Raw genomic sequence first — 22,430 nt, forward strand, 5'->3', positions numbered from 1 at the left:
GGAGGCATGTGCGTCTCCGTGGAATAAGCAAGGGTCAGATCGTGGTCAAAGAAGAGTCTGGACCTTGGCAGTCACTGACCGTGTATGGCGGGCAGGTCCTTTCCGTTTGCTAAGCCTCGGTCTCAGGCACAGAGTGTGTCGTCGTGTGGATCCAGTAGAGCAGTGACAGGGCAGTTTAGACCAGCACCTGGGGAAAGAAGACGTTTTAAAATCTGCCTTCACCTACCTGGAAGTCAGCCAGGAAATAATCAGCCTGTGGCTCGTATGAATGTTCAAAAAAAATATTTATTTATAAAAAATACAATGGGATAAGTTTATGCTGAGAAATGCAGCAATAAATACAGTCGAAGAGCACAGAGCAACTCTACATCGATAACATTGGCACAAACAGGGAGAGCGGATGCACCGCCCAGACCTGAGCGTCTGCGGGCCGACGCTGGACGCGCTCCTTTAGAAACACCGCCGGGAAAGATCTTGTCAGCGTAGGGAAGAGAATGAGTACACGTATGATCACAAATGCACACGGATCAGGACTTTATTTAAAAATTAGCAAACAATACTGTAGAGACATTGATATGTAAATTTCTAAAATGCTGCGTCTTAAATTTAGTTGGCGAAGACCACATGTAGCTCTAAGTATGAGTTTAGTCCTCCACGTAGAAACCAAACCAAACACTAAACTGTTTAAAAAAAAAAAAAAAAAGCTTCCTATTGTTTGAAAATCCCAGTTTATTCAGTAGATTGTAAAAATGCATAGGTCTCGGATAAGAGAATTGGCTGTACAAGCGTACTCCCCTTTCACAGTATTCCTTTTTACTTCATATGCGAGTTATTGCTTCTGCTGTAGGATTGAACTGTTACAGCACTAAAAGGCAACTATTTAGGGAAGAGGCAGAAAAAGGAAGAGGGAATGTGTGTAAGGCAATATTTCTTTTAGGTACAATAAGCGTAATAGTGTTTTAGGAAGACAAGATAAAAATTACTCAAGGCTAGCTTGGTTCTCACTGGATAAAAAAAATGGGCTAAATACTGAGCTCCCTGTATCAATCTAATAATCAATGCCTTGGTCGCCGTATTGGTATTCTCTGGGGTAGTCATCTTGGTACTCTCCGTGATATTCATCTGGGTATTCTGCCTGATAATCACTATCGCTAATTTCAGACCCATTGGTTCCTGTTCCTTGGCTTCCGTTGTGAATGACCGGTTCTGTGGGAGCGGCACAGTATTTGGGATCATATACTTGCCGCCCAAGCCCATACACGCTCATTCCTTTCTGGGAAGCAACTTTGTTGGTTCCCATCTGTAGAGAAATTGTCGAGTTGTCCACCGGTTGTAATGTTAGCTTCTGATCATAGATGTCTCTTCTGGTGCCGGGTGCTAACATCCCCGCCTGGTTTTAGAACAGAGGAGAAAAGTGAAAACCGCAGCTCAAGTCTGTTCTGGTGAATATTCTATAAATTACGAAATTCACACTGAATGGGGAACAGCTCGGTAAGCGAGCTTTATCGAGTAATCCTGACGCCCAATCCTTCCTAGGAAGCAGTATTTACTGGCTTTCAGGTCAGACCAGCCTTTCTGTTCAGATCCTTGCCAAACTAGCTGACTTTTAGTTTTAGATTTCTCGTATACAAATGGAGAAAATACCACCCACTTTGGATGTGGGAGAGGATTAGATGTATGTAAAGAATGTAAAAACATAGCCTAGTGTGGGCAGCCTGGAAAGCTACAGGTCCTAGTACCTACTAGGACCACATACACTCTGCAGGCCCTCGACTTGAGAAGCTCTTCACACATTCCGCAGAAATGATGCCAGCCAGCCCATAAGGACTTCAGTCTCCAAAAGCCAGCCATGAGTGCAGTAACTCATACCTCATTTCTCCATTTATGCCAAGCAGACACTTCCAGACTTAACTGGTAAAAAAGCAGACCTGAATGGCAGCTTTGAGAGACAATGGCACACGGGGCAGGACACATTCCAGGAAGGTAACACGACACATCTCATCTTGAGGTCCTGAGGAAGAAGCTTTTCCACAGCTTCTCTCCACTCCTGTTGGACAGGAGGCCTGCCTGCTCCCCAGTGGTTAAGGGAACCTCCATGTGAGGGGCGGCTGCTCTGTTTGGCACAAGGTCGTACTTGAATCTCACAGGGTTTAAGAATACCGGCCTCCTCCCCAGGCTACAGTTCCACCCACTCCAGTCACACATTTAACAGGGATGCTGGCTGAATCCTTCTCAGAACACCAGATAATTGTACCTACCCAGTTAATTAAGGGATCCTATAAAAATAAAAGTCCGAGGCATTAGAATGAGCAACTTATTTAAACCTGGAGCTCTTGCCAGCCAGCCCATAAGGACTTCAGTCTCCAAAAGCCAGCCATGAGTGCAGTAACTCATACTCATACGTAGTAAACTTATCTTTATTGTTCTGGTTAGGTAGAAAAGCCGGCTGTTCTAACCGCCAACAAAAGCCATGAGCCACACACCATATTTGTATTGCTGGAGAAAAGGTCCTCTGATTCTTTTGCTTTCTCAGCAAAACCTACTTTCCTGAAGGAGTATACTCGCTAAATACACCATACAAAAACACCCTCCTTTGAACTTAGTTAATAAAAATGAGGTAAGTGCTCATTTAAATACCTTCTGTACTCTTTGTGGCAAATATGAAAAGACACTGCTTACCTGGCTGGCTCCTTTGTTGGTGCCCATCTGCAGACTAATTGTGGTCTGGTCAAAAGGTTTATCGGTTTGCATTTTGGGATCATAAAGATGCCGCCTGGTCCCATAGGCTGTCATACCCGCCTGGCTGGCGCATTTGTTGGTTCCCATCTTTTAAGTTAAAAATTAAATGAGCACTGGTTATCTGAAGTCTACAACATCTGTGATAAGCAAAACTTTCTGTTCTACTAAAAAGATCAAGGGGTAAGACAGACAGGTCCCTTTTTGTGCTGAGGCCAACAAGATACAAAATCTCTATGCTCTCGCAAATTTCAAGGTGCTCACTTTAAAAAGAAATTTCCATCAAGTTTTTAGAGGGCAGAATTATGGATAATTAATTTCCTCTGCTCCTCTCTACTGTCTACAGCAGAGAGAAGCAAGTCAGGGGGCACCTGCTTCAACCATATAAAGAGACAGACTCACTCTCAGGCTGGGCACTAAGCTTCTCTACTTCAGATGTTTACAGAATGCCAGGTGTCTTCTCTGGCAGGTCAACAAGGGCTTCTTTCTCAAAATCACCAACATCTTTGTGGGGAAAGAGGCACACAGAAGGAATAAGGAACATAAAGTTCAGGCTTTAAGACTGACTGGTACCTCCAGTTCTACTGGCTGGGGACACACTTCTGTTGGTCTTTTTCCTTAAAAGGGAGGGGAAAAAACCACTGCAATCCTACCACCCAGATATTAGCTGTAAACCTCTGTGCATCTCCTTCTAGGTTTTTTATCTTCTGTATGTGTATGTATCAAGCACGTGCATATAAAAGCCATGCCTACAAATATATGCATGTGCGTCTTTAAAATTGTGATCCCACGGACCGCAGTTTTTTTTTTTTTTTTTTTTAAAGATTTATTTATTTGACAGAGAGAAATCACAAGTAGACAGAGAGGCAGCCAGAGAGAGAGAGAGAGGGAAGCAGGCTCCCTGCTGAGCAGAGAGCCCGACGCGGGACTCGATCCCAGGACCCCGAGATCATGACCTGAGCCGAAGGCAGCGGCTTAATCCACTGAGCCACCCAGGCGCCCCGGACCGCAGTATTTTATAACCTGGTTTGTTTTCCTTCATCTTGGAATTCTTGTCCATCATTGTTACCTTACTCTAGAGTTTCTTTTGTTGTTATAATTTAACCAAATGACTACTGTTTGGAATTTTAGGTTTCCAGTTTCTTAACCAGATACAATTTCGTACTGTGCAAAATTAAATCCACCTCACATAGATTCAGTCAACAGAGGGGCAGGTATCAGATACAGTAAAGTCCTTAGCATATTAGACATTGAGCAGTGGTGATTTTAAGGGGGGGTTGAAAAAAAAAAACAAAAAACACAAACCTGAACTAAATATTTCTAATAGTGCTTGGCTACTGTACCGTGCAAATAAATGCCTTGGGCATTTAAGGCTTTGTAAAATGGCCTCATTTGGTCAATAATGTTTAGGAATTTGTAAAGTATGCTTTCTTAAAAAATAAAGACAACGTAATTGGGGAGAAAATCATTTCCTAGAGAAACACTTGTCGTGCCTGATGGCATGCCGGAGGTTTCCAGAGGTTTCTTCTAAAACCATCATCACTATCTCATGGGCTTTAAATGGACATAAATGGGGCACCTGGGTGGCTCAGTTGGTTAAGCAGCTGCCTTCGGCTCAGGTCATGATCCCAGCGTCCTGGGATCGAGTCCCACATCGGGCTCCTTGCTCAGCAGGGAGCCTGCTTCTTCTCCCTCTGCCTCTGCCTGCCATTCTGTCTGCCTGTGCTCGCTCTCCCCCCACCCCGATAAATAAATAAAAAAATCTTTAAAAATAAATAAATAAATAAATAAATGGACATAAATTATATAAACTACATATCCATCCCCAAAACCAACATAAAGGTGTACCTTATCCTTCCCTTACTCATGAGAGACACCCTCTGCGCATAGTAAGAATTAATGATACTAAAGAAGTGAAAGCAGTAAACACATAACTTACCTGCAAACCAATTACACTTTGGCCAGCTTTTAATTTTCCTTCATCAAAACGTCTTGTTTGTTTTTCGGCATACTTGACTCCAATGTCAATGGTTGTATGGAATCCTTTTGTTTTAGCCTAGACAGAAATTCACATACTAACTAAAAAGGAAGACTAAAATGGAGATTCTGCCAACGGTTTTTTCACAGAAGGAATAAGAAATAATACCGTCCAGAGATAAAGGCTTACATTAGGTAATAAATACTCAAACTAGCGGTGAAAAACCTACTTAAAGCCATGCAGTAATATATGTAGCTCTCCAAAATGTATTCTGATTAAGCTCTCTTATGAGGCAGCTGATGTCAGCAGCCTTTCCACAGAGCTAATCATTATGAAGGAGTCTGTATTCCCATAGGAGATAAAAGACTCACTTCATCACCAACATGGTAGGACTTTTAAATTCAGCCATTAAAGACATATACGTACCAGACCTGCCAGGGCCACCAGCGTAGTCTGAACTTGGGTCATGTTTCCATTCTCAAAAAGATCATTTGCTTCAAATATGTCATGAGGCTTCATGCCATAAGCCTGAATAGCTTTAATAAAGTTGCCAATATTCTCCAACTATAAAGGAATATAAAGAGTCATATAACTTTGGGAGCCAAATACGGACATTCAAGTTATCTAAGAATTCTAAATCTTCCTGACTAGTTGTGAGATGCCAGGCAAAAGCTACATGGCAAGGTTTCTTGGCCAGATACATACTAAGCACAGCTTTCTCTGGAAAAGGAAAACGTGAAGAGTATTTCATAGTGGGTTAATATTTTTATACAGTCATTTTTTTTTTCAGTTCTTTGAAGGCAAGGTCGTCCTTCCAATGTTTTTAAGGATACTGTGATACTGTGATTATGTCAGAGCTATCCAGGGCTAAAATTCTGTCAAACAGTACATGATTACTCACATTAATAATTCGTTTTAATTTAAACATAAATCTGTGGTTATTAAATGCTGTCTTCCTTATTATCTCAAAACACATACTCAAAATATCCAGCTTTACTTCATCACACACATTCACGAACTAAGACGGCTTAAGACAGCTGTTCAACAGTCAACCATTAGCAGTTATGTTCAACTCCTTGCCTTTTCCCCTCATTTGTCCTTACGGTCTAGGCTGTATTTCTCCATAGAAGCTGTGTTCAATCCTCCCTGAGAGCAGACAGACTAAACATAAGAAAACTTGTAAGCTAAGCATCTAATCGGCACAAAACTAATTCTCAGTCATTATGAAAACAAGGTAAAAAGAAAATATATAGCCATGTTTACAAATTTCTGCTAAAATGTTCATTTTTAAACAAATCAAGTCTGCGCGGCCTACAGAACAACTGGAGGTTATTACCTGGGGCCAGTTTAAGGAAGACTCATTAACCTTCTTCACTGAGCCTGGCTGTAGCTTGTTTATGAGCCTGAAAAGCAAAGCGGAGGGGACATTTATTGTTCACACAAAATCAAGGACGGACAGGTAAAGCTGGTTCCTTTACCCATCAGTAAAGGAATCACGACCAACGTTTGGGAAAGGTCAAGGTCGGACACCCTGGATCGGGAAGGCCCGGAAGAACAGAAGTGGCCACAACTCACTCGCAGAGGATGATGCCGTCTTTCAAGCCCAGCTGAAAGTTGGTGCCAATGCTCATGCCGGTCACCTCTTCTATCCAGCTTCGAAGATCTTCTTCCGCCTGGTGGTCGTATTTGGAAGCGATCTGAAAGGCAAGCCAGCCCACTTTGGAAGAATCTTCACTAAGGCATCAAAAACCACTGACTTCAACGTGCTCTTTTATTATCCATGAAGACCACGACCGTGACACACAGTAAATTATACTCATTGGAGTTCGTTAGCTAATCGAACCAACTATTACAGCTCCAGGAACTCATAATAAATTCGGGGGTGAGGTGGTGGTTATTCAAAATGTGACTAGTACGTGGAGAGAAAATGGGAAAGCGAAGGAGACTGACAGATTAAGAAAAGACAGATTTCCACCCAAGATACACAGGAAGCGACAAGAATTAATAGCATATTACAAAAGGATACCAGCCATATTAAATTTTCAAGATTAAGTCATTAATTACCACATCCCCCTGCCCCAAAAGAGGGCGGTAGAATTCTGACACGTGCAACTATTTTTACACAGTATCTTAACTGCCAAGACCCTTCAGTCCCATAATTTTGCTTCCTTGTAAGTTCCAGGATTTCTATACCCGGTTTAGCCAAGTGCACACTGTGCATGTACACACATGCACATACGCCTGACTCGCACTAATTACTGTCCCTGTGGGAGCAGCGTTGGAGCTCTACATAGTGTCTACCAGCCTACAGACTCTGCCCAGAAGTCACATGTGCCTGAAGACCTAGCACTGTGCCTGAAATCCAAACATTTACTTACAAAATTCTATGATAAAGGCAACTTGGCAACACAGATGCTACACGATCATACATGCTAAAACCTACTACACAGAGATTTTCAAAGATCTCTTCATACTCAGACCAGAAACCTCAATTAAAAAAAATAAAATTTACCCAAAATATTATTAAAAATCACACACTCAAACTCTCAAGCTAGTCTTTGTCCTAGGAATACTAAAGAGGCTGGGCAGCCAATTAAGGAGAAGACCACAGCTGGAAAGAAGAGATTAGGTGTCACTTTCCTTCTCATTATGCAGGTGAAAAGGACACCAAGACAGAGACAACCCCCAGGGGGATGGAGACTATGACACGCTTGGAACTGACTATTTCCATCCATGGAAATGGGAATGAACACAGAAACATCTGTGTCCATAAAATGTGATTAGGTTTTATTACTGAAATGAACAGTCTGATGACATTTTTGTTATGGAGAGGGCCTTCAAGTTCTAGTTCCAGAGAGGAACCCTCTCCTCACCACACTCACCACCAAGAGGGGCGGGCAGGCTTTCTGCTCCCCCCCGGCAGAGGGCAGATGATTCCACTCATCACTGTGTCTGTTAGTGACAGAGCAGTCCTCGATAGGCATTTTCCTCCCAAGTTCGAGAAACGGCGCTATGCCTCTGGCAGAATAACGGATAATTTATTGATGCTGTAGATTTACTTAGCCAGAATTAGAAATGGAAATTCAATGAGTTTACATTTAAATCCTACACAATGTATCCAGGATCAAATTCTGGCCTGAATGTTAGTTTATAAAAGACAAGTCAGGCACAGTGTAAAGCTAGTGCACAAGATGTGTTCATTGCCTGCCCTCTAGGACCTCCATCTCCTGAAAAACACATTCATTCTGATTCCCTGCTGGGTTATACTGGCACCTGGATGTGGGAACAGGAAAAAAGGAGATTAGTGATGCTGGAAGGTGTTGCCAAAGGGACACTTGCCTCGGGTAAGCAGCAGGAAGGAGCCATCACTGCTCTAGTAATATCTCAGAAACACATTTTCAGGTAACGAATGTTATCTCCCCCAACATATGGGACATACCTATTTACACAATGGTACCTTTAGAAAACGGAATAAATAATCTGGTAGAAAAGATTTTAAGACTTGGCTATATTTTCACACTGGATTCTTGTTCTAAGTGATGGAACAAAAACTATAAATGTGGGCAGTGGGCAAGGGTTACGGTATGGATGGAAAGGGAAAGGCTAAGAAGAAAACCAAGTACTCCTTAAGCATTAGCTGTAGAAAGCAATCTGGAGTTGAGTATTTTTCAAAAGCAAAGCACTCTCAGAAGTTCATTTCAATGAACCTCAAGACTAACAGGGTAGGAGGGGTTCTACCTTGGCTCTGAGTTGGCTCCAGCCATCCTGCTAGGGCCACAGTTCATAGTTAATCCATCTAACTAACGTCTAATCCATTTCTTGTCTACACAACAAGAAGGTTGAATTGCGTTGAGTACACGAGGTCTCTTCCCAGTCTAAGTTTTCTAAACCATTTGGTCAACCAGCAAAAATTATAAGGAAATTTGTTCTCTTTTAATTTTTTCAAACGTAGAAATGAAGTTATGCTGGCAGAGTTTTGGGTGTTTTTGGGGAGAGGAGACCAAATGAGACCATATTATTCAACAACAACAAAAAAATAAAAGCATATTTATGTTTTATATATTCAAATGCATCCGACAGATTCAATGTTGTCCCCCAAACCACAGAGTGATTATACATCTAACTTTAAATTTCCTAGAGCCAGAGAGAACTTCATCTTCTCTGTTAACTGTTCTCATCAAGGGAATGATGAGAGAACAAGCACTGAAATCAGCTGGACCCAGAGTTCAAATACTGACTCTACCACTGACCAGTTGCAAGATGGGGCTCTGGCCAGCTGACCCTGTCTCTGGCCTTCATTAGTGGAGTAGCACATGCACAGAAAAAAATTTCTAAGCACATACATGCAAAGCTCAAGCCCCCAAGTAGTAAACTAAAAATAAAGAGACGGTATGCATCCACATTTTGTGACTGCTGGTTCAAGCATAGGGTCTTTCTTTATGTGAAGGGGCAGCAAGGATTTTTCTAACCAAGTACTGCTAATATTTTTTAAATAAGTGAGCTTCCTGCAGACAGGCCTGATAAACAGAATTCAAAATTTAAGAGTAGGTATTTGTTTTTTAAAATAAAGTTTACAATGAAAAAAAAAAAAAATCCCATATCATCATCTAGGGGAAAAGTGTATTTCAAATTGTCTTTTAGCAGCTGGCCTGCAGCACTGTTCCACAGGACACGGAAATTGGGAGCATTTCCTATAAAAATAAGTGTAGCAGAACACAACCCAAGCAAATGTGGTTATACTCTTTAACTACACAGGTTTTTTTTTTAACTATTTGATATGCACGACTTTTAAAGTTGAGGGACTGAGAGCAACTAAAAATAACAAGTAAGCTTTGGCCAATACAAGTTATTCACTATTTCCATCTAAAAAGCTTTATTTTCTGAACATCGTGCAGAAAAATGTGGACATTTTCTTCTTGAAACAAGAAAATTAGCTTAAAAAATTACTTCATTAATACACTGTGGAAATTTCACTCTGACTTGTTTAAAAAATCACTCTTCCAAGTTATTTATAAATATCGTTTTCTTTGCTCTTTTCCAAGATTTATTTTCTCTGATCCTCCCAAGCCACTTTCTCAGAATTTCTGCCGGGGGCCTTTGGAGTGCACAGTAGCCCCCTTTTTCTCAGCCATGCCTCCTCCCCCCGCCAACCCCACAACACCACTGAACACCACTTCTCCAGGGCCCTGCCCCCCCCCTCATGGGCAGGCGCACTTCCCAGCGACTGACATACCCTGACTAGGCACACTAGCACACCAGCTGTGGGCTTCTCACTGAAGCTCACCAACAGCCCCCTTGCCGGAACAATCAGTCAAGAGGTGGAGAAAATGAGGATGGAAGAAGGCCTCCAGGGCACTGGGGCTGGGTGACCGCCCTCCTGCCTGTTCTGCTCCCACCACGCTGGCATCTTCAGTTGCCCCCCTTCCTCCTGCGCTGGGCCTGAAGCTCCAGCTGAGCGTGGCATCAGCCTTCTACTCGTCCCTTCCTCCCTCCAAAATGACGAGCACCAGTGTGGAGTCACCCTCTAGTTCAAGGGCAGCTCAAACCTGTCTAGCTGCATGACCGTTCTTTTGGATCTCTAAAATAACACTTGCTTAAAAAAATAATAATAAACAGTACAATAATATGTAGAGCGCATTTTCAAGGAGGTAATACTGCTCCCTCAAAGGGGTGAAAATGGGTTCTTGTGGAGGGCAGTGAAATCCCCCGTAGACGGTACAATCATCTGTAACCCTCCCCAACAAACTCTGTTCCTTGGTACTAAATTTGATGGGAGTCAGGAGGCAATTGGGAAAAACTTCGATAGACTTTCCTTGGGAAAGAGATGATGGAAACAAAGTCGAAAAGCACTGAGACTGTGAAAATGCCCAAGTCTCTCTTCCCTCTATCCTACTCCTTCCCCAGAGACAAGCACCTGTCTTCTCCCACGGGCACACATATATTAGAGTGAAACAAGTATAAAACAGCACAATTACCAGGCCACCTTCACAGGCACCACCCCTAAGGGCCTACGTTTTATAACAGTAAAGGGAGCCTGGAGATCAGATAAAGGCCTGCTGGTTGCCAACAGCCATCCCTCCCAGGCACTGAGACCTGAGAAGGTCCCCCACCAGCATCCCTAAAAGGGGATAACAGAGTAGAGAGGGACACCGAGCTTCAGAAACATCTCAACAAGATATCCCTAAGTACAACTCCGTGAAAAGGTGGGGGTGCACCCTGCACAAGGGACCGTGATCATAGAGATACGTACGAGAACTGAGGGCCCTACTTGTGCCCAGGGATGGTCTAGAATCTACTAAAGAATGAAGACGAGTCCTTCCTGTATACTCCTCACAATGTATTCTTATCACAGTGCTTGGTAAAACCTGGAAGCAGACAATTCCAGATCACTAGGCTCCCTGTTGCACGCCACCAAGATAATCCAGCATTACTCCAAACCCTGTAAGTACAATCCCATTCAATGCAGCTCCCCTCTCTTTCAAGTGTTCCGGTGTCATGGGTTTTTTTTTTTTGTAAGATTTTATTTACTTGAGAAAGAGGGAGCACGAGCAGGGAAAGGGGCAGAGGGAGAGAGACAAGCAAACTACCTGCCCAACCGGCAGCCCACCCCTGAGGCCCAATCCACATGCATGCATTTAAAGCAGTGGAAAGGAGAAGGACAAGCAGACTCCATGCTGAGCACGGAGCCCCATGCAGGGCTCAATCTCACGACCCTGAGATATGACCTGAGCCTAAATCAAGAGTCAGACGCCCAACTGACTAGGTCACCCAGGCACCCCAACAAATACCTATTAATAAGGTGTGTTAAGACATTTGCAAAACTATAACAACAACAATAATGTAGGGTATTTAAAATAAAAAAATAGAGGGGAGCTTGGTTGGTTCAGTTGATGGGGCACATGACTCTTGATCTCAGGGTTTTGGGTTTGAGCCCCATGTTGGGTGCAGAGATGACTTAAAAACAAAACCTTAAAATAAAGAACAGAACCCACTGGGACTACCACTGTCAAAGGCCAAATGGGTTCCCATCTGAAATACCATGATGCCTCTTCCCTTCCTTCATTATCTGCCATTCTTAAACCTCATGCAAGACAATGAACAGGTTTTAACATTTTCTTACCTACTTAACCCCACCCCCCACATACACACCTTTGCCAATTTTTAAGATATTCATTCACATTATAGATACAACAAGCAAGATCACAGGCCTTGAAGTCAAAACTTAAAAGTTCCCAAAACTGTGTTCCCAATTCTAGTGTGACCTAAATAACCTAATCCTGATGACCGCATTTCTGACAGGTAGTCCTTCCTTCCAGGACCACTGTGAGCATGAAGCTGGTTCCACAGGTAAGGAAGGGCGAATCTCCATGCCCGACACATCAAGTTAATGCTCTCCTCTTATGTGGGCTTGAGTACAGAGGTACAAAGCTTTCTATTAACCAAACCCCACTGCTGCCTATTCACTTTATTGTCTACAGTTCAAAAAGTTCCACTGGGACTCATCCGGGATACCACACATCACCACTCATCTCAAAGCTCACTCCTGCCTATCTTTGCATCCCACATTCTCATTCTTTCAGATTACTGCTAATGGAAAGGATGAAGTAACTACTTTTTAAAAAGCAGAAATTCTTTCTTACGGGGTAGAGGTGGGAATTCTAGAGAAAATCCCTTTACATTTGGTATAAGGTCAAGGTAGACTGCATGCCTTCCTCCAGGTCACTACAAAATCTGAGACTCTATGGTGTGAACTGTGCTTAAGATCTGATGGGGAATGCTTATATATTCCAGAGCTGTGGAAAACCGTATTTGTCTCAGGTAAACAGGAAGGACACCTAAGAGCTTTTTTTCCCCAACTGAAACTCTTCAAAGTTAACATCCCTGCTGGTGAGCTTCTTATAGAAACCAGAGAAACTTTCAACCTTGTGCCCATGTCGCTTTGCTGTGCTTTATCCAAATGAACCTTTGTGAGCAGACTGCCATTCAGCTTCATGTGCATCCTCTCGCCTACAATTCTGCTTAGAAAAACCAAGTCCTCCAGGACTGCACCATGCACGGCTGTCAAAGTGCGGACACTGGGACACTTCTGCTCATTTTCTGTATGGCCGTTTTCAAGTTGGCGAAGGCAGAATTCTCCTCTGAGCAATAAAGACAACATAATGTGCTTCCTAGTGAACTTCTTCTCCAGTTTACAGACTAGCTGGACTTGGACTTCCTGGAAGATTTCAGTTGAGGAGTGGGAACAAAGATGATAATCTTCCAACCACCGCCAATCTTCTGCTTCCTTGGCTGCTGTTATATTCAGCTCCTTTAGCCAGGCTCTGAGGGCCAACTGCCTCTCCAGCTCAAGGAAGGCCTGGCAGATGCTGGACTCAAACTCATCCAGCTTCTTGCCATTGGGCCTTAGGATCTTCCTGTGGAACTGAACATGGCCTTCTCCTAGGTGAGAGCACCGGCCTAGGAAGAGCCTACGAGTATTTTCAAAGTTGGGTCCTTCTCTCAGAAGGACAGCCAGATCTTCAGATACAGCATATGGCACCAGCACAATTTTTTTCTCTCCAAATATGTATACTCAAATAAATACAAAGACATTATGATTCAATGTGCCAATACTATGAAACTGACAAAGTTTTTGAAGTAACCTAAGAGGAGTTGGGCCATTGCCTAAAGCAAACAACATAACTAATAAACGATTAAGAAAATGCAGAATAAAATGTCAATTTTGTCTTCTCTATCTAGAAACCAACCTTCAGACTACACTAAAATATACATAGTTCAAAGTTGGACTGTGAACCCCAAAAACCAAAACTCCCATTAAAAAGGGGGCATAAGACACAGAGACATTTCCCCAAAGAAGACATACAGATGGCCAACAGATACATGACAAGATGCTCAACATCGGTTATCATCAGCAAAATGCTAATTAAAGCTGCAATGAGATACCATCTCGTGCCGGGCAGAATGGCAAAAATCAAAAATACAAGAAACAAGAAGTGTTGGGGGAGGATATGGGAAAAAAGGAAACTCTGCACTGTTGGTGGGAATGCAAACTGGTGCAGCCACTGTGGAAACCAGTATGGAGGTTCCCTCCAAAGTTACAAATAGAGCTACCCTCGGATCCAGTAATTGCGCTACTGGATATTTACCCCCAAAATACAAAAACACTAATTCAAAAGATACATGCACCCCATGTGAATAGCAGTTTATTTACCACAGAAAAATTATGCAGGCAGTCCAAGCACACATCCATAGATCTACAAATAAAGAAGGGGTTGAGGTGCCTGGGTGGCTCATTCGGTTAAGTGGTTGCCTTTGCCTCAGGTCATGATCTCAGGGTCTTGGAATCAAGTCCCACATCAGTCTCCCTGCTCAATGGGGGGCCTGCTTCTCCCTCTCCCTCTGCCTGCTGCTCCCCCTGCTTGTGCTCTCTCTCCCTGTCAAATACATAAACTCTTAAAAAAAAAAAAAAGTGGCATATATACTAATATACACACACACTGATGTGCCCACGTGTACAATGGAGTATTACTCAGCCATAAAAAAAAAGAATCAAATCTCACCATGTGCAATGATGGAGTAGAAAGTATTATGCTAAGTGAAATAAGCCAGTCAGAGAAAGACAACCATATAACTGTGTGAAACAAAAACAAGAAAAAAAAAATGAGCAAAGGAGTTAAAAAAAAAAAAAAAAAGGACACAATCCAAAAAAAACAGACTCAACTATGGAGAACAAACGGACAATTACCTGAGGGGAGGGGGATGGGGATGGGGGGAGTTGAATACTGCCCAGCTGCAACTAATACAACACTGTACGGGAACTAACCTGGAATTAAAATTATAAAAATAGTAATAATAAGACATCTTAAATAAATAAAAGTTGTACTCTGAAATTTCAAATCTCAACAAGTAGGAGTCACACCTAGAGGCTGGATTCCCAGAAGAATCTAGACTCAGAAAGAACGATGAACAAAGATGCACATACTAAACAGAAACCTCAACAAACCAAAGAACAGGAATCTAGATGCAGGGCCGCTGCACCCTGACCCCCACCCAAAAGGCAAGGGTGTCTCTAGTACAGACCAAAGAACCTGCTGGCATGCTAGATGGGCTCCTGGAGAGAGGGTGTGCAGGGACCTGGGGAGGGGGTGCCGAGGTGAGGCAGTCATCCATCTCCAGGGGCCAGCACACCTAGGGCAAGCCATGTGCAACGTGCCGATGTCCTCTCCGTGGGAGCAGCACAGGCTTCAGTTCTCTTGTACCCCTAGAGCGCGTGCCTGCTGCATGTGGCCCACAGCGGGTACTCAACAATGACTTTTCATCCACTGACAGATGGACCCAACAAGAAAAATGCTACAGATTTAAAGATCTATCCTGTTTCGGAAAGGCATCTGCATTTGAATGCTGCTGGTTTTTATAAGCGCCACATCCCCTTGATCTACCAATCTAGTAATCTTAGATGGATCACTAGGGATGTACTTGTTTTACTTTCTCATAAGAGTCCCTATGTCTATGGCACTCCTTATGGCCAGCTCAGTAACTCTAGAAGCAGGGCCTGCTCGGAAGCAACAACTGTGCCCACTGTGCGGACCTGCGTCAGGGCGGGAGGAGCTCCCGGCTTATGTACCTTCAGGCTTAGATTTAGATCTGTTCTCTTCTGGGTTTTTATATACATATATATAGACAGAGATTTTTAAAAAAGATTTATTTATTTGAAAGAGAGAACACAAATGAGGGGGAGAATGGCGAGCGAATCTCAAGCAGACCCCACGCTGAGTACAGAGCCCAATGGGAGGCTCCATCTCAAGACCCTGAGATCAGGACCTGAGCCGAAAGAGGATCGGATGCTCGACAGACTGCACCACCCAGGGGTCCAAGTCTCTTCGATTCTGGTTAACAAACGAACAACCGGCAACCTGGAAACTGCTGGACATACTTCTTAAATGTATGGAAAATTAAACTGGGAATAGTTCAAAAGAAATGAAGTTGAGATTCAGGAAATACAGCTTAATTATTCCAGATACATATAAAATCCTACAACAAGTTGTAGAACTAACTGGTCACGCATACTCCATAAGCTAAACAACTCAGAAGCTAATGCTGTCCTGGTCTGCAGAGGTCACAATTCTTTATAAAATACTAGTGCTTGTCTTCTGTGCTTGATAACAACAGCTCTACGAGGTAACCAAGGAGAGGATTATGTACCTAAAACAGGCAGGAGAGGAGTATGTGGACTAGAAGATGTTATGTAATCACTGTCACCCTGATTTTATAAAAACCAAGAACCAACTTGTCAAAGCAAGGATTCGACTCCTCTGATAGGAAGGTGCCTCGTCTGCCTCTTCGCAGTGCTCTGGAGTCAAACAGAGGAGTTAGTTATAATCCCACCGGACCCTCGCAGGTTCAGCCATATCCGCAGCACGACTGTGATCAGTTCTGAGTACTGTACTCTAAGAGGGGCCACTGACAGACTGACATCCGTTTCCAGAAGAGGCAAACTGAATGGAGAAAAGAGGAGAAAGATCATCCACAACCCTTGAGGGACTGGCCAGTCAGGAGTGGCTATCTAGAACCTGGAAGTGGCTGTGGGGGCCACAGAACAAACAGGCTGGCACCATCTGAACATTCACATGAAAATCATATAGGGGTGCTTGGCTGGCTCGGTCAGTGGAGCATGCAGTTCTTGATCTTCGGAGTTGTGAGTTCAAGCCCCACCTCTGGGTATGGAGATTACTTAAAAATAACAATCTTTAAAAAAAAAAAAGTCCCATAGAAGAGGAAGTCCATCTATTCTGAATGGCATGCTGGAACTACTAGGAAGGCGCACTGGATCCATGCAGGAACTGAGCGAGTGCAGAGTGTGGGCCAAGCACAGCTGGAGGACAAAGCCTGCAGGAGAACATTCTCTTGCTTTGGAAGGAGGCTGGCTGGGTCTTGAATTTGCTGTTGCTGCAGAAATCCTGATGAAAGGGGACTGACCCTGAAGCCCCATGGGCAAAGTAGATGAAAAAACAGAGATGCTCTTCCGAGCTTTGTTTCCTTCATCTCACATCCAGGAACTAAGGCTCTGCCTCACTCTGGGCTCATCAGACCCGCAGGCCTCCGGGGTTTTTACAGCCGTCTGCATCTTCAGGCACCTGCATCCTCAGCGGCATCTGGGGCCTCCCACATAACCTGTGAGTGGGCATGTGGACAGCCGGAAGCTGTCCTTTGTTTCTTTAATCACATGGGACATCATGGCAGTGACATTTCCGTAGCTGTGGAATGCACACTCACTCCTCATCAGTGATATAGCAAGTTTGCTTCGTAGGATGGGTCTTGTGACCTAAGGGAGCCATGAAATCCACCTCCAGGCCCCAAGTGTACACCGTATTTGCAAGGAACTCACCTCCACTGACCCGGAAAAACACCTTCTGCTCCCAAAACACTGCCCACAGTTACAAGTGCTCCCAGGTGCCCACCCCAGAAGTGCGTCAAACACACACCACCCCCTCACCCTGAGCTCCTGATGGGCCATGGGTGGAAAGGAGGCTGAGGAGAAGCAGGACACCAGCCTTTCAGGCAGCCTTCAATACATCAGGAGCTCCTATTGGGGGCCCAGCTACATCTCAGCTCATGAATGTCTCTTCTAACTATAGTCGCATCTGTCCCTTTGCTGGCTGTACACCAACAGTGAAGAACAGAGTTCAAATACCTCACCTGAAACACAGGCTAGATGCTGACCAGTGAGATGTCACAAGAGTCTTCCAGAGACATTAACTGTGCAAGATACCAGAGCCTTTTTCTCAGTGAACATCAGATACAAAATTTCCATCAAAAGGCAGGACAGAATTTCCCAGTTCCTCTTTTTTAAAAATTTTTTTCTAACTTACATCATGAAATAGCATATGAAGATATAGGACTCTCAACTTGCTGAGACCCTAAGTAAGTAAAAAGGTCTTGGTTCACTTTACTTTAACGGGGAGTATGAAAAAACATGAAGTCGAAAGTAAAGTTGAAACACCTTCATGTCACCAAGTCCTATACAAGTGCCACCAAAGACAAGATAGATACAAACTAGGGTACAAGCTTCTCACATACTGAAACAAAAAAGGCAATAGTTAACAAGATTGAAAGAGTTCCTAAAAATAAAAATAAAAAAGTGTCACCACAGTTCCCTTTTCCAGTTCTGAAGTCCAGGAGGACCCTGGGATGAGGTCACGTCTTGACAAGGTTAATTCCACGTTCTACCTGATTGTAACACAAGCTGAGAGCAGGGGACAAAGGTCTCGCGAAGGCTGTATCTCGAAGGCTTGCTAAAGACACCCAGGCATAGGAACAGAATAAACCCACCTCTGCATCCCTTCCAGACCAAGGGCCAAGGGAATGAGGAGAGCGAGTGGCACACAGGCAGCCAAGGGACCTTGGCAGGACTCAGCAGAGAGAAGTCGCTGGGTCAACAGCCTATTTGGCCAGCCTGGCCCATCTCCTCCCGCGGCCACGGCCTGCACCCTTAGCCCTTGCGCCTTCTCGCAGCTCCAGGAAGACAAGGTCAGGAGTACAGTTACCCCCTTCTTTCACAGGACAGGGTGAACCCAACAATGGCACAGGAGAGGTCTCCTCCACCTCAGTTGTTTCCCGTCCTCCTCCATGATCTTCCCCACTTTCCACTGGAACCTTCTTCCCTCCATGGCCTTGGATCCCCTCACCCTGTGTGTTGAGTCCTTCCCCTTAACTTGGTCCATGAGTGGGTATAGACAACCTGTCACCTTATTTGAAACAAGTGCATCTTCCCCCCCCCCCCCAAGTATAGCTGACACACAGTGTTACATGGTTTCAGATGTCCAGCATCGTGATCCCACTTCTCTGTACGTTAGGCAACGCTCACCACAACAAGCACAAATACATGTATTTTTAAGTAATGTCTACACCCATCTTGGGGTTTGAACTCAGGACCCCAAGATCAAGAGTCACATGCTCTTCCAACTGAGCCAGCCAGGCACCCCAAAAGGCACTTCTTTGATTAAACCTGCTGCCAGCTTCCAATACTGTCCTGTTTCTCTTTCATTTCAGGACAAACCTCTCCATTTAGTACTTCTTCCAGAAGCCTCTGGAAATTTACTCTACTGAAGACCATCTTCTCACAAGGTTACCAGGGACGCCCTCAGTAGCCAAATCCAGTGGTGTGTTTCTGCAGCACTCCAGAAAACCCCTCCAACCTCTCCTCCTGTGGCTTCTTGTTAAAGGACATCATTCCCAAGTTCCTTCTCTGGCCTGCCTCCTCCGTTTCCCCTTGAAAGCTGCCAGTTCTCCTTGAGTTCTGGCTTCTGATTAAAACAGTGAAGAGCATGGGCTCCAGAAGCTGAATGCTCAGGCTGGAGTCCCAGTTCCACTGTTCCTCACCTGTAAACCAGAGATCATTAACGGTTTGGGGAGTTGTTGGGGAAAATCAATGATTTAATTCATATAAACATGAAGAAATTAATAAATGTCAACCCTTATCCTTCTGTGCTTTGCTGGCCATTCCTGTCTGGATACCAAAAAGATTTCCTCTAATTTAATATATCACACAGAACAATCACTTGACACTATTTGCCAACCATTTTGATAAGAAATCATTCTGATGCTGCCTAGGCTTTTATTTTAAAAACCACTCGTTATTTGGGACTCCTGGGTGGCTCAGTTGGTTAAGTGTCTACCTTCGGCTCAGGTCATTATCCCGGTTGAGCCCCATGTTGAGCTCCCTGCTCAGTGGGGAGTCTGTTTCTCTGTCTGCCCCTCCCCCTCCTCCTAGCTTATTCTCTCTCTCTCAAATAAATAAAATCTTATTAAAAGAAGAAAAAAACTACCGGGAGTACCTGCATGGCTCAGTCAGTGAAGCACATGCCTTCAACAAAGGTCATGATCCCAGGGTCCCAGAACTGAGCCCCGCATTGGGCTCCCTCATCAGTGGGGAACCTGCTTCTCCCTCTCCCCGCTCTGGTGCATGCACGCTCTCTCTCTCTCTCTCGCTTGTTTTCCCTCTCTCAGATATATAAATAAAATACATATTTTTAAAAGTCTGCTCATTATCAAATAATTCATAAAAGATGCCCCCACCTCACTCTGCTGCCAAGTCTCACCTGAGTGGTGGGGTGGTGGCAGAGAGAATAGGTGTCCCAAATATCAGTGACTTGTGACTTCATAATAATGAACTAAAGCAAGTGATCTGAATTTTGACGAGGCCAGCCTGATACAGTTTTGTTTTGTTTTTATCATCAAGAGGAGAACCACCTTCCCTTTCATAACTTTAGTGGGAAGTATAAACTGATTTTTTCTAGAGAGTCATTTGGTACCACCTAGAACACTTAGGAGCATTGGGTCAAAAGTTATGCTCTTTTCTACACAAGCACTTTTGAAGGAAACATCCGCGAGAAGAGAGGTAATGAATCAGTAACGGGGATCCATTACCACCGACTCTGATGCAGTTCTAAAACGGTCGACTGATACTCAGAGTTGCACAAGTGGCTGGCTTGGGGAAGGGATACAGGATACTTTCCCTTCCATATTTTGGTACTGTCTGCATCCTTCACAGCAAATATTTCATTCACAAAATCAGAGTACAAAGAGAAGAGGCTCCCACAGGCAAGGGAGATGGCGTCATACGGAGATGGCGCATCAAAAAGTCACGGGTTCCACAGGGATTTGGCTCGTCAGTCGGGTCTGACTCCAAGGCTACGTCTTCTCCTCCACCAGATGCTCTCCTACCCCCTCCCTTCTAAACAAGCCCCAATAGGCATTCCCCACACCATACCCGGAGCCAACAGCCCAGAGAGCGGTGCTGTCTGCGGGAGGAGGATTAGCCAGCAGGCTTAGACTGCGGCTTCCCATGAAGTCCTCTCCAGTCACGGAGAAGCAAGGGTGCCTGAGAAAGCCACTTCCACCACCACCACCGTAGCTGACTGAGGCACCGGAATAGGCTGCAGAGCTAGAGAAAAAACACTGATTCAAACCAGCCCATGGGGAATCTGCAGTCTCAAAGGGCGTTGCCGGTATGGTTCAGAAGTTCATAATAAGATATTTGGCTGAGATGTTTTAGACTAAAAACACTGTAACTCCACCACTGGCCCCTATAAAAAGAGCCTCCTACGACGCACATTGTTTTAGAAGGTGCTGTAAGACGGAATGCAGGAAAGGGTGTCAACAGCAGAGTGGTCGCTGGAAAGAGGAAAAGAAGAAAAAGAATCAGGCCAAGAGAGTAAGAAAATGCAAAATGAAAGCCTGACTGGCGAAGTGCACATGCGTGTGTGGCTGTGTGTGTAGGGGGTTGTGTGTGTGCGTGGCCAAGGTGAGATGGGGCTGAGGGTCTGACACAACATACGGGTCTCTTAAAAAAGGTAAGGAAAAAGCAGAGACAAATGCTCTCCAGTCTTCAGAGCAGAGAACGGGCCATTCAAGGGAAGGGATGTGGCCATCTGTGAACTCTGGAGAAAGGCCGTAGAGTTCCAGTTTAGCTGCTAAGGGCCAAGGACACGGACAAGCTCACAATGGGATGTTTAACATAAGTATAATTTCTATACTCGATTAGAACCATGATTGCTGTTGCTATTTTTGCATTCAAAGTGGAATCACATGTTTGAATTAGGAGAGACTTACTACACATGGTATGGATTATTTCCTCTCCTATATCCTCCCATGTGAAACAAAAGGAGGGAGGGAAAACTGCACTAGGGAAGCACACACTTGCTCCCCACTCCCCCCTCACCCGGTTGTGTGGAGCCTTGTGCAGCACGAAGCAGGCTCAGAGGCTTGGGACAATGAGGAAAAACCAGTGTCCAAACATTTGGGAAGGGGAAAGAAACAACAATGAAATCACAGCCAGCTCTCCGTGGAGCCACTCCACGACTAGGATCCTCCGGAAATTTGTGAGGGAGGAGAGGAAAACGGCCATAAATGCTTAGGCTGTGTCTCACCCGAAGAGTCCATCCAAGCCCACAGACCTCCTTTTTTGTCTGTACTTCTGCCTCGAATTCTCTGGCCGGCCCACTGCAGACTGCTGGGAACATAGCACCCTGAAGCTTCCCTCAGCCCAAGGAAGACACTGAAGAAGGCCCCTCCCTGCCTCACGAAGGAAAACTAAGTGTTCTGAGCTCATGGACTTACTTCACACAGGTCTAGGTGGAGCCCTCAACAGACCATTTACAACAGAAGGCCTACAGTGACAGCCAAAATCTTCACACAAAAAGGTAGGGGTGCCCGGTGGGCTCAGTCAGTGGAGCTGTCACTCTTGATCTCAGGGTTATGAGTTCCAGCCCCACGGTGGGTGCAGAGAGGACTTAAAGAACTAAAATCTTTTAAAAAAGAAAGAAAAGAAACACAAAGAGGTAAATATGTTTGTCAGCCCTCTGTGGAGGAGTATGAGGCCTCTCTGAAACCAAGAAAAGAAAGAGCTATCTTATCTTGTTTAACAGAAATCAATCTCTTAAGAGAAAGCCAAACAGAATTCGGCCAGAAAGTGAAGCCTCTAGCTTTCCACAGAAGCCCCTGGCTCTGCAGGGAGCATGGACAAGGACAAGGGGAGCATGGAAAAGAAGAACAGGGTTAGAGGCCCCAGGATTTCACAGAGGGAGCACAGGCCACCAGGGGAAGGAGTCTTGGATAAGGACTCTAGGGGCAGATCCTATTCCTGACACAGAAGCAAAACCCAGAGATGTTGCTTGGCATCGTAGTCCCTTATCTGCCTGAAGCCTCATTCAGATAC

The 22,430-nt window shown here is 44.5% G+C and overlaps 2 protein-coding genes and 1 pseudogene across 6 annotated transcripts in view; 1 reads left to right on the plus strand and 2 right to left on the minus strand.

The window, feature by feature from the left end:
- The window catches only part of SLC44A3 (solute carrier family 44 member 3), a 119,171-nt gene that overhangs the window by 96,336 nt on the left and 405 nt on the right, over nucleotides 1–22,430 (plus strand). Inside the window, exons 16-17 of one of the 4 annotated variants that reach the window (XR_014300070.1) lie at nucleotides 11,067–11,155; nucleotides 18,764–22,419. The exons of 1 other annotated variant lie outside the window; for it this stretch is intronic. The gene's annotated coding sequence lies outside the window, so the exon portion shown is untranslated. Of the gene's footprint in view, nucleotides 1–11,066; nucleotides 11,156–18,763; nucleotides 22,420–22,430 lie in introns of those variants that run through there. 2 more of the 4 variants (XR_014300072.1, XR_014300071.1) reach the window with 2 other exon arrangements.
- The window catches only part of CNN3 (calponin 3), a 29,660-nt gene continuing 7,497 nt past the window's right edge, over nucleotides 268–22,430 (minus strand). The window contains exons 2-7 of the mRNA XM_082688750.1: nucleotides 6,290–6,411; nucleotides 6,051–6,117; nucleotides 5,141–5,278; nucleotides 4,676–4,792; nucleotides 2,680–2,826; nucleotides 268–1,390 (exon numbers count right to left, since the gene is read on the minus strand). Of these exons, the coding sequence (XP_082544876.1) occupies nucleotides 1,049–1,390; nucleotides 2,680–2,826; nucleotides 4,676–4,792; nucleotides 5,141–5,278; nucleotides 6,051–6,117; nucleotides 6,290–6,411 (933 nt within the window). The 3' untranslated portion in view covers nucleotides 268–1,048. The remainder of the gene's footprint in view (nucleotides 1,391–2,679; nucleotides 2,827–4,675; nucleotides 4,793–5,140; nucleotides 5,279–6,050; nucleotides 6,118–6,289; nucleotides 6,412–22,430) is intronic.
- Nucleotides 12,512–18,754, minus strand: LOC309843336 (small ribosomal subunit protein eS7 pseudogene; annotated as a pseudogene). The gene has a single exon. The product of its transcript is annotated as a small ribosomal subunit protein eS7 pseudogene (transcript).

The sequence above is a fragment of the Mustela nivalis genome (assembly GCF_964662115.1).
Source record: "Mustela nivalis genome assembly, chromosome: 10".
Classification (NCBI taxonomy): domain Eukaryota; kingdom Metazoa; phylum Chordata; class Mammalia; order Carnivora; family Mustelidae; genus Mustela; species Mustela nivalis.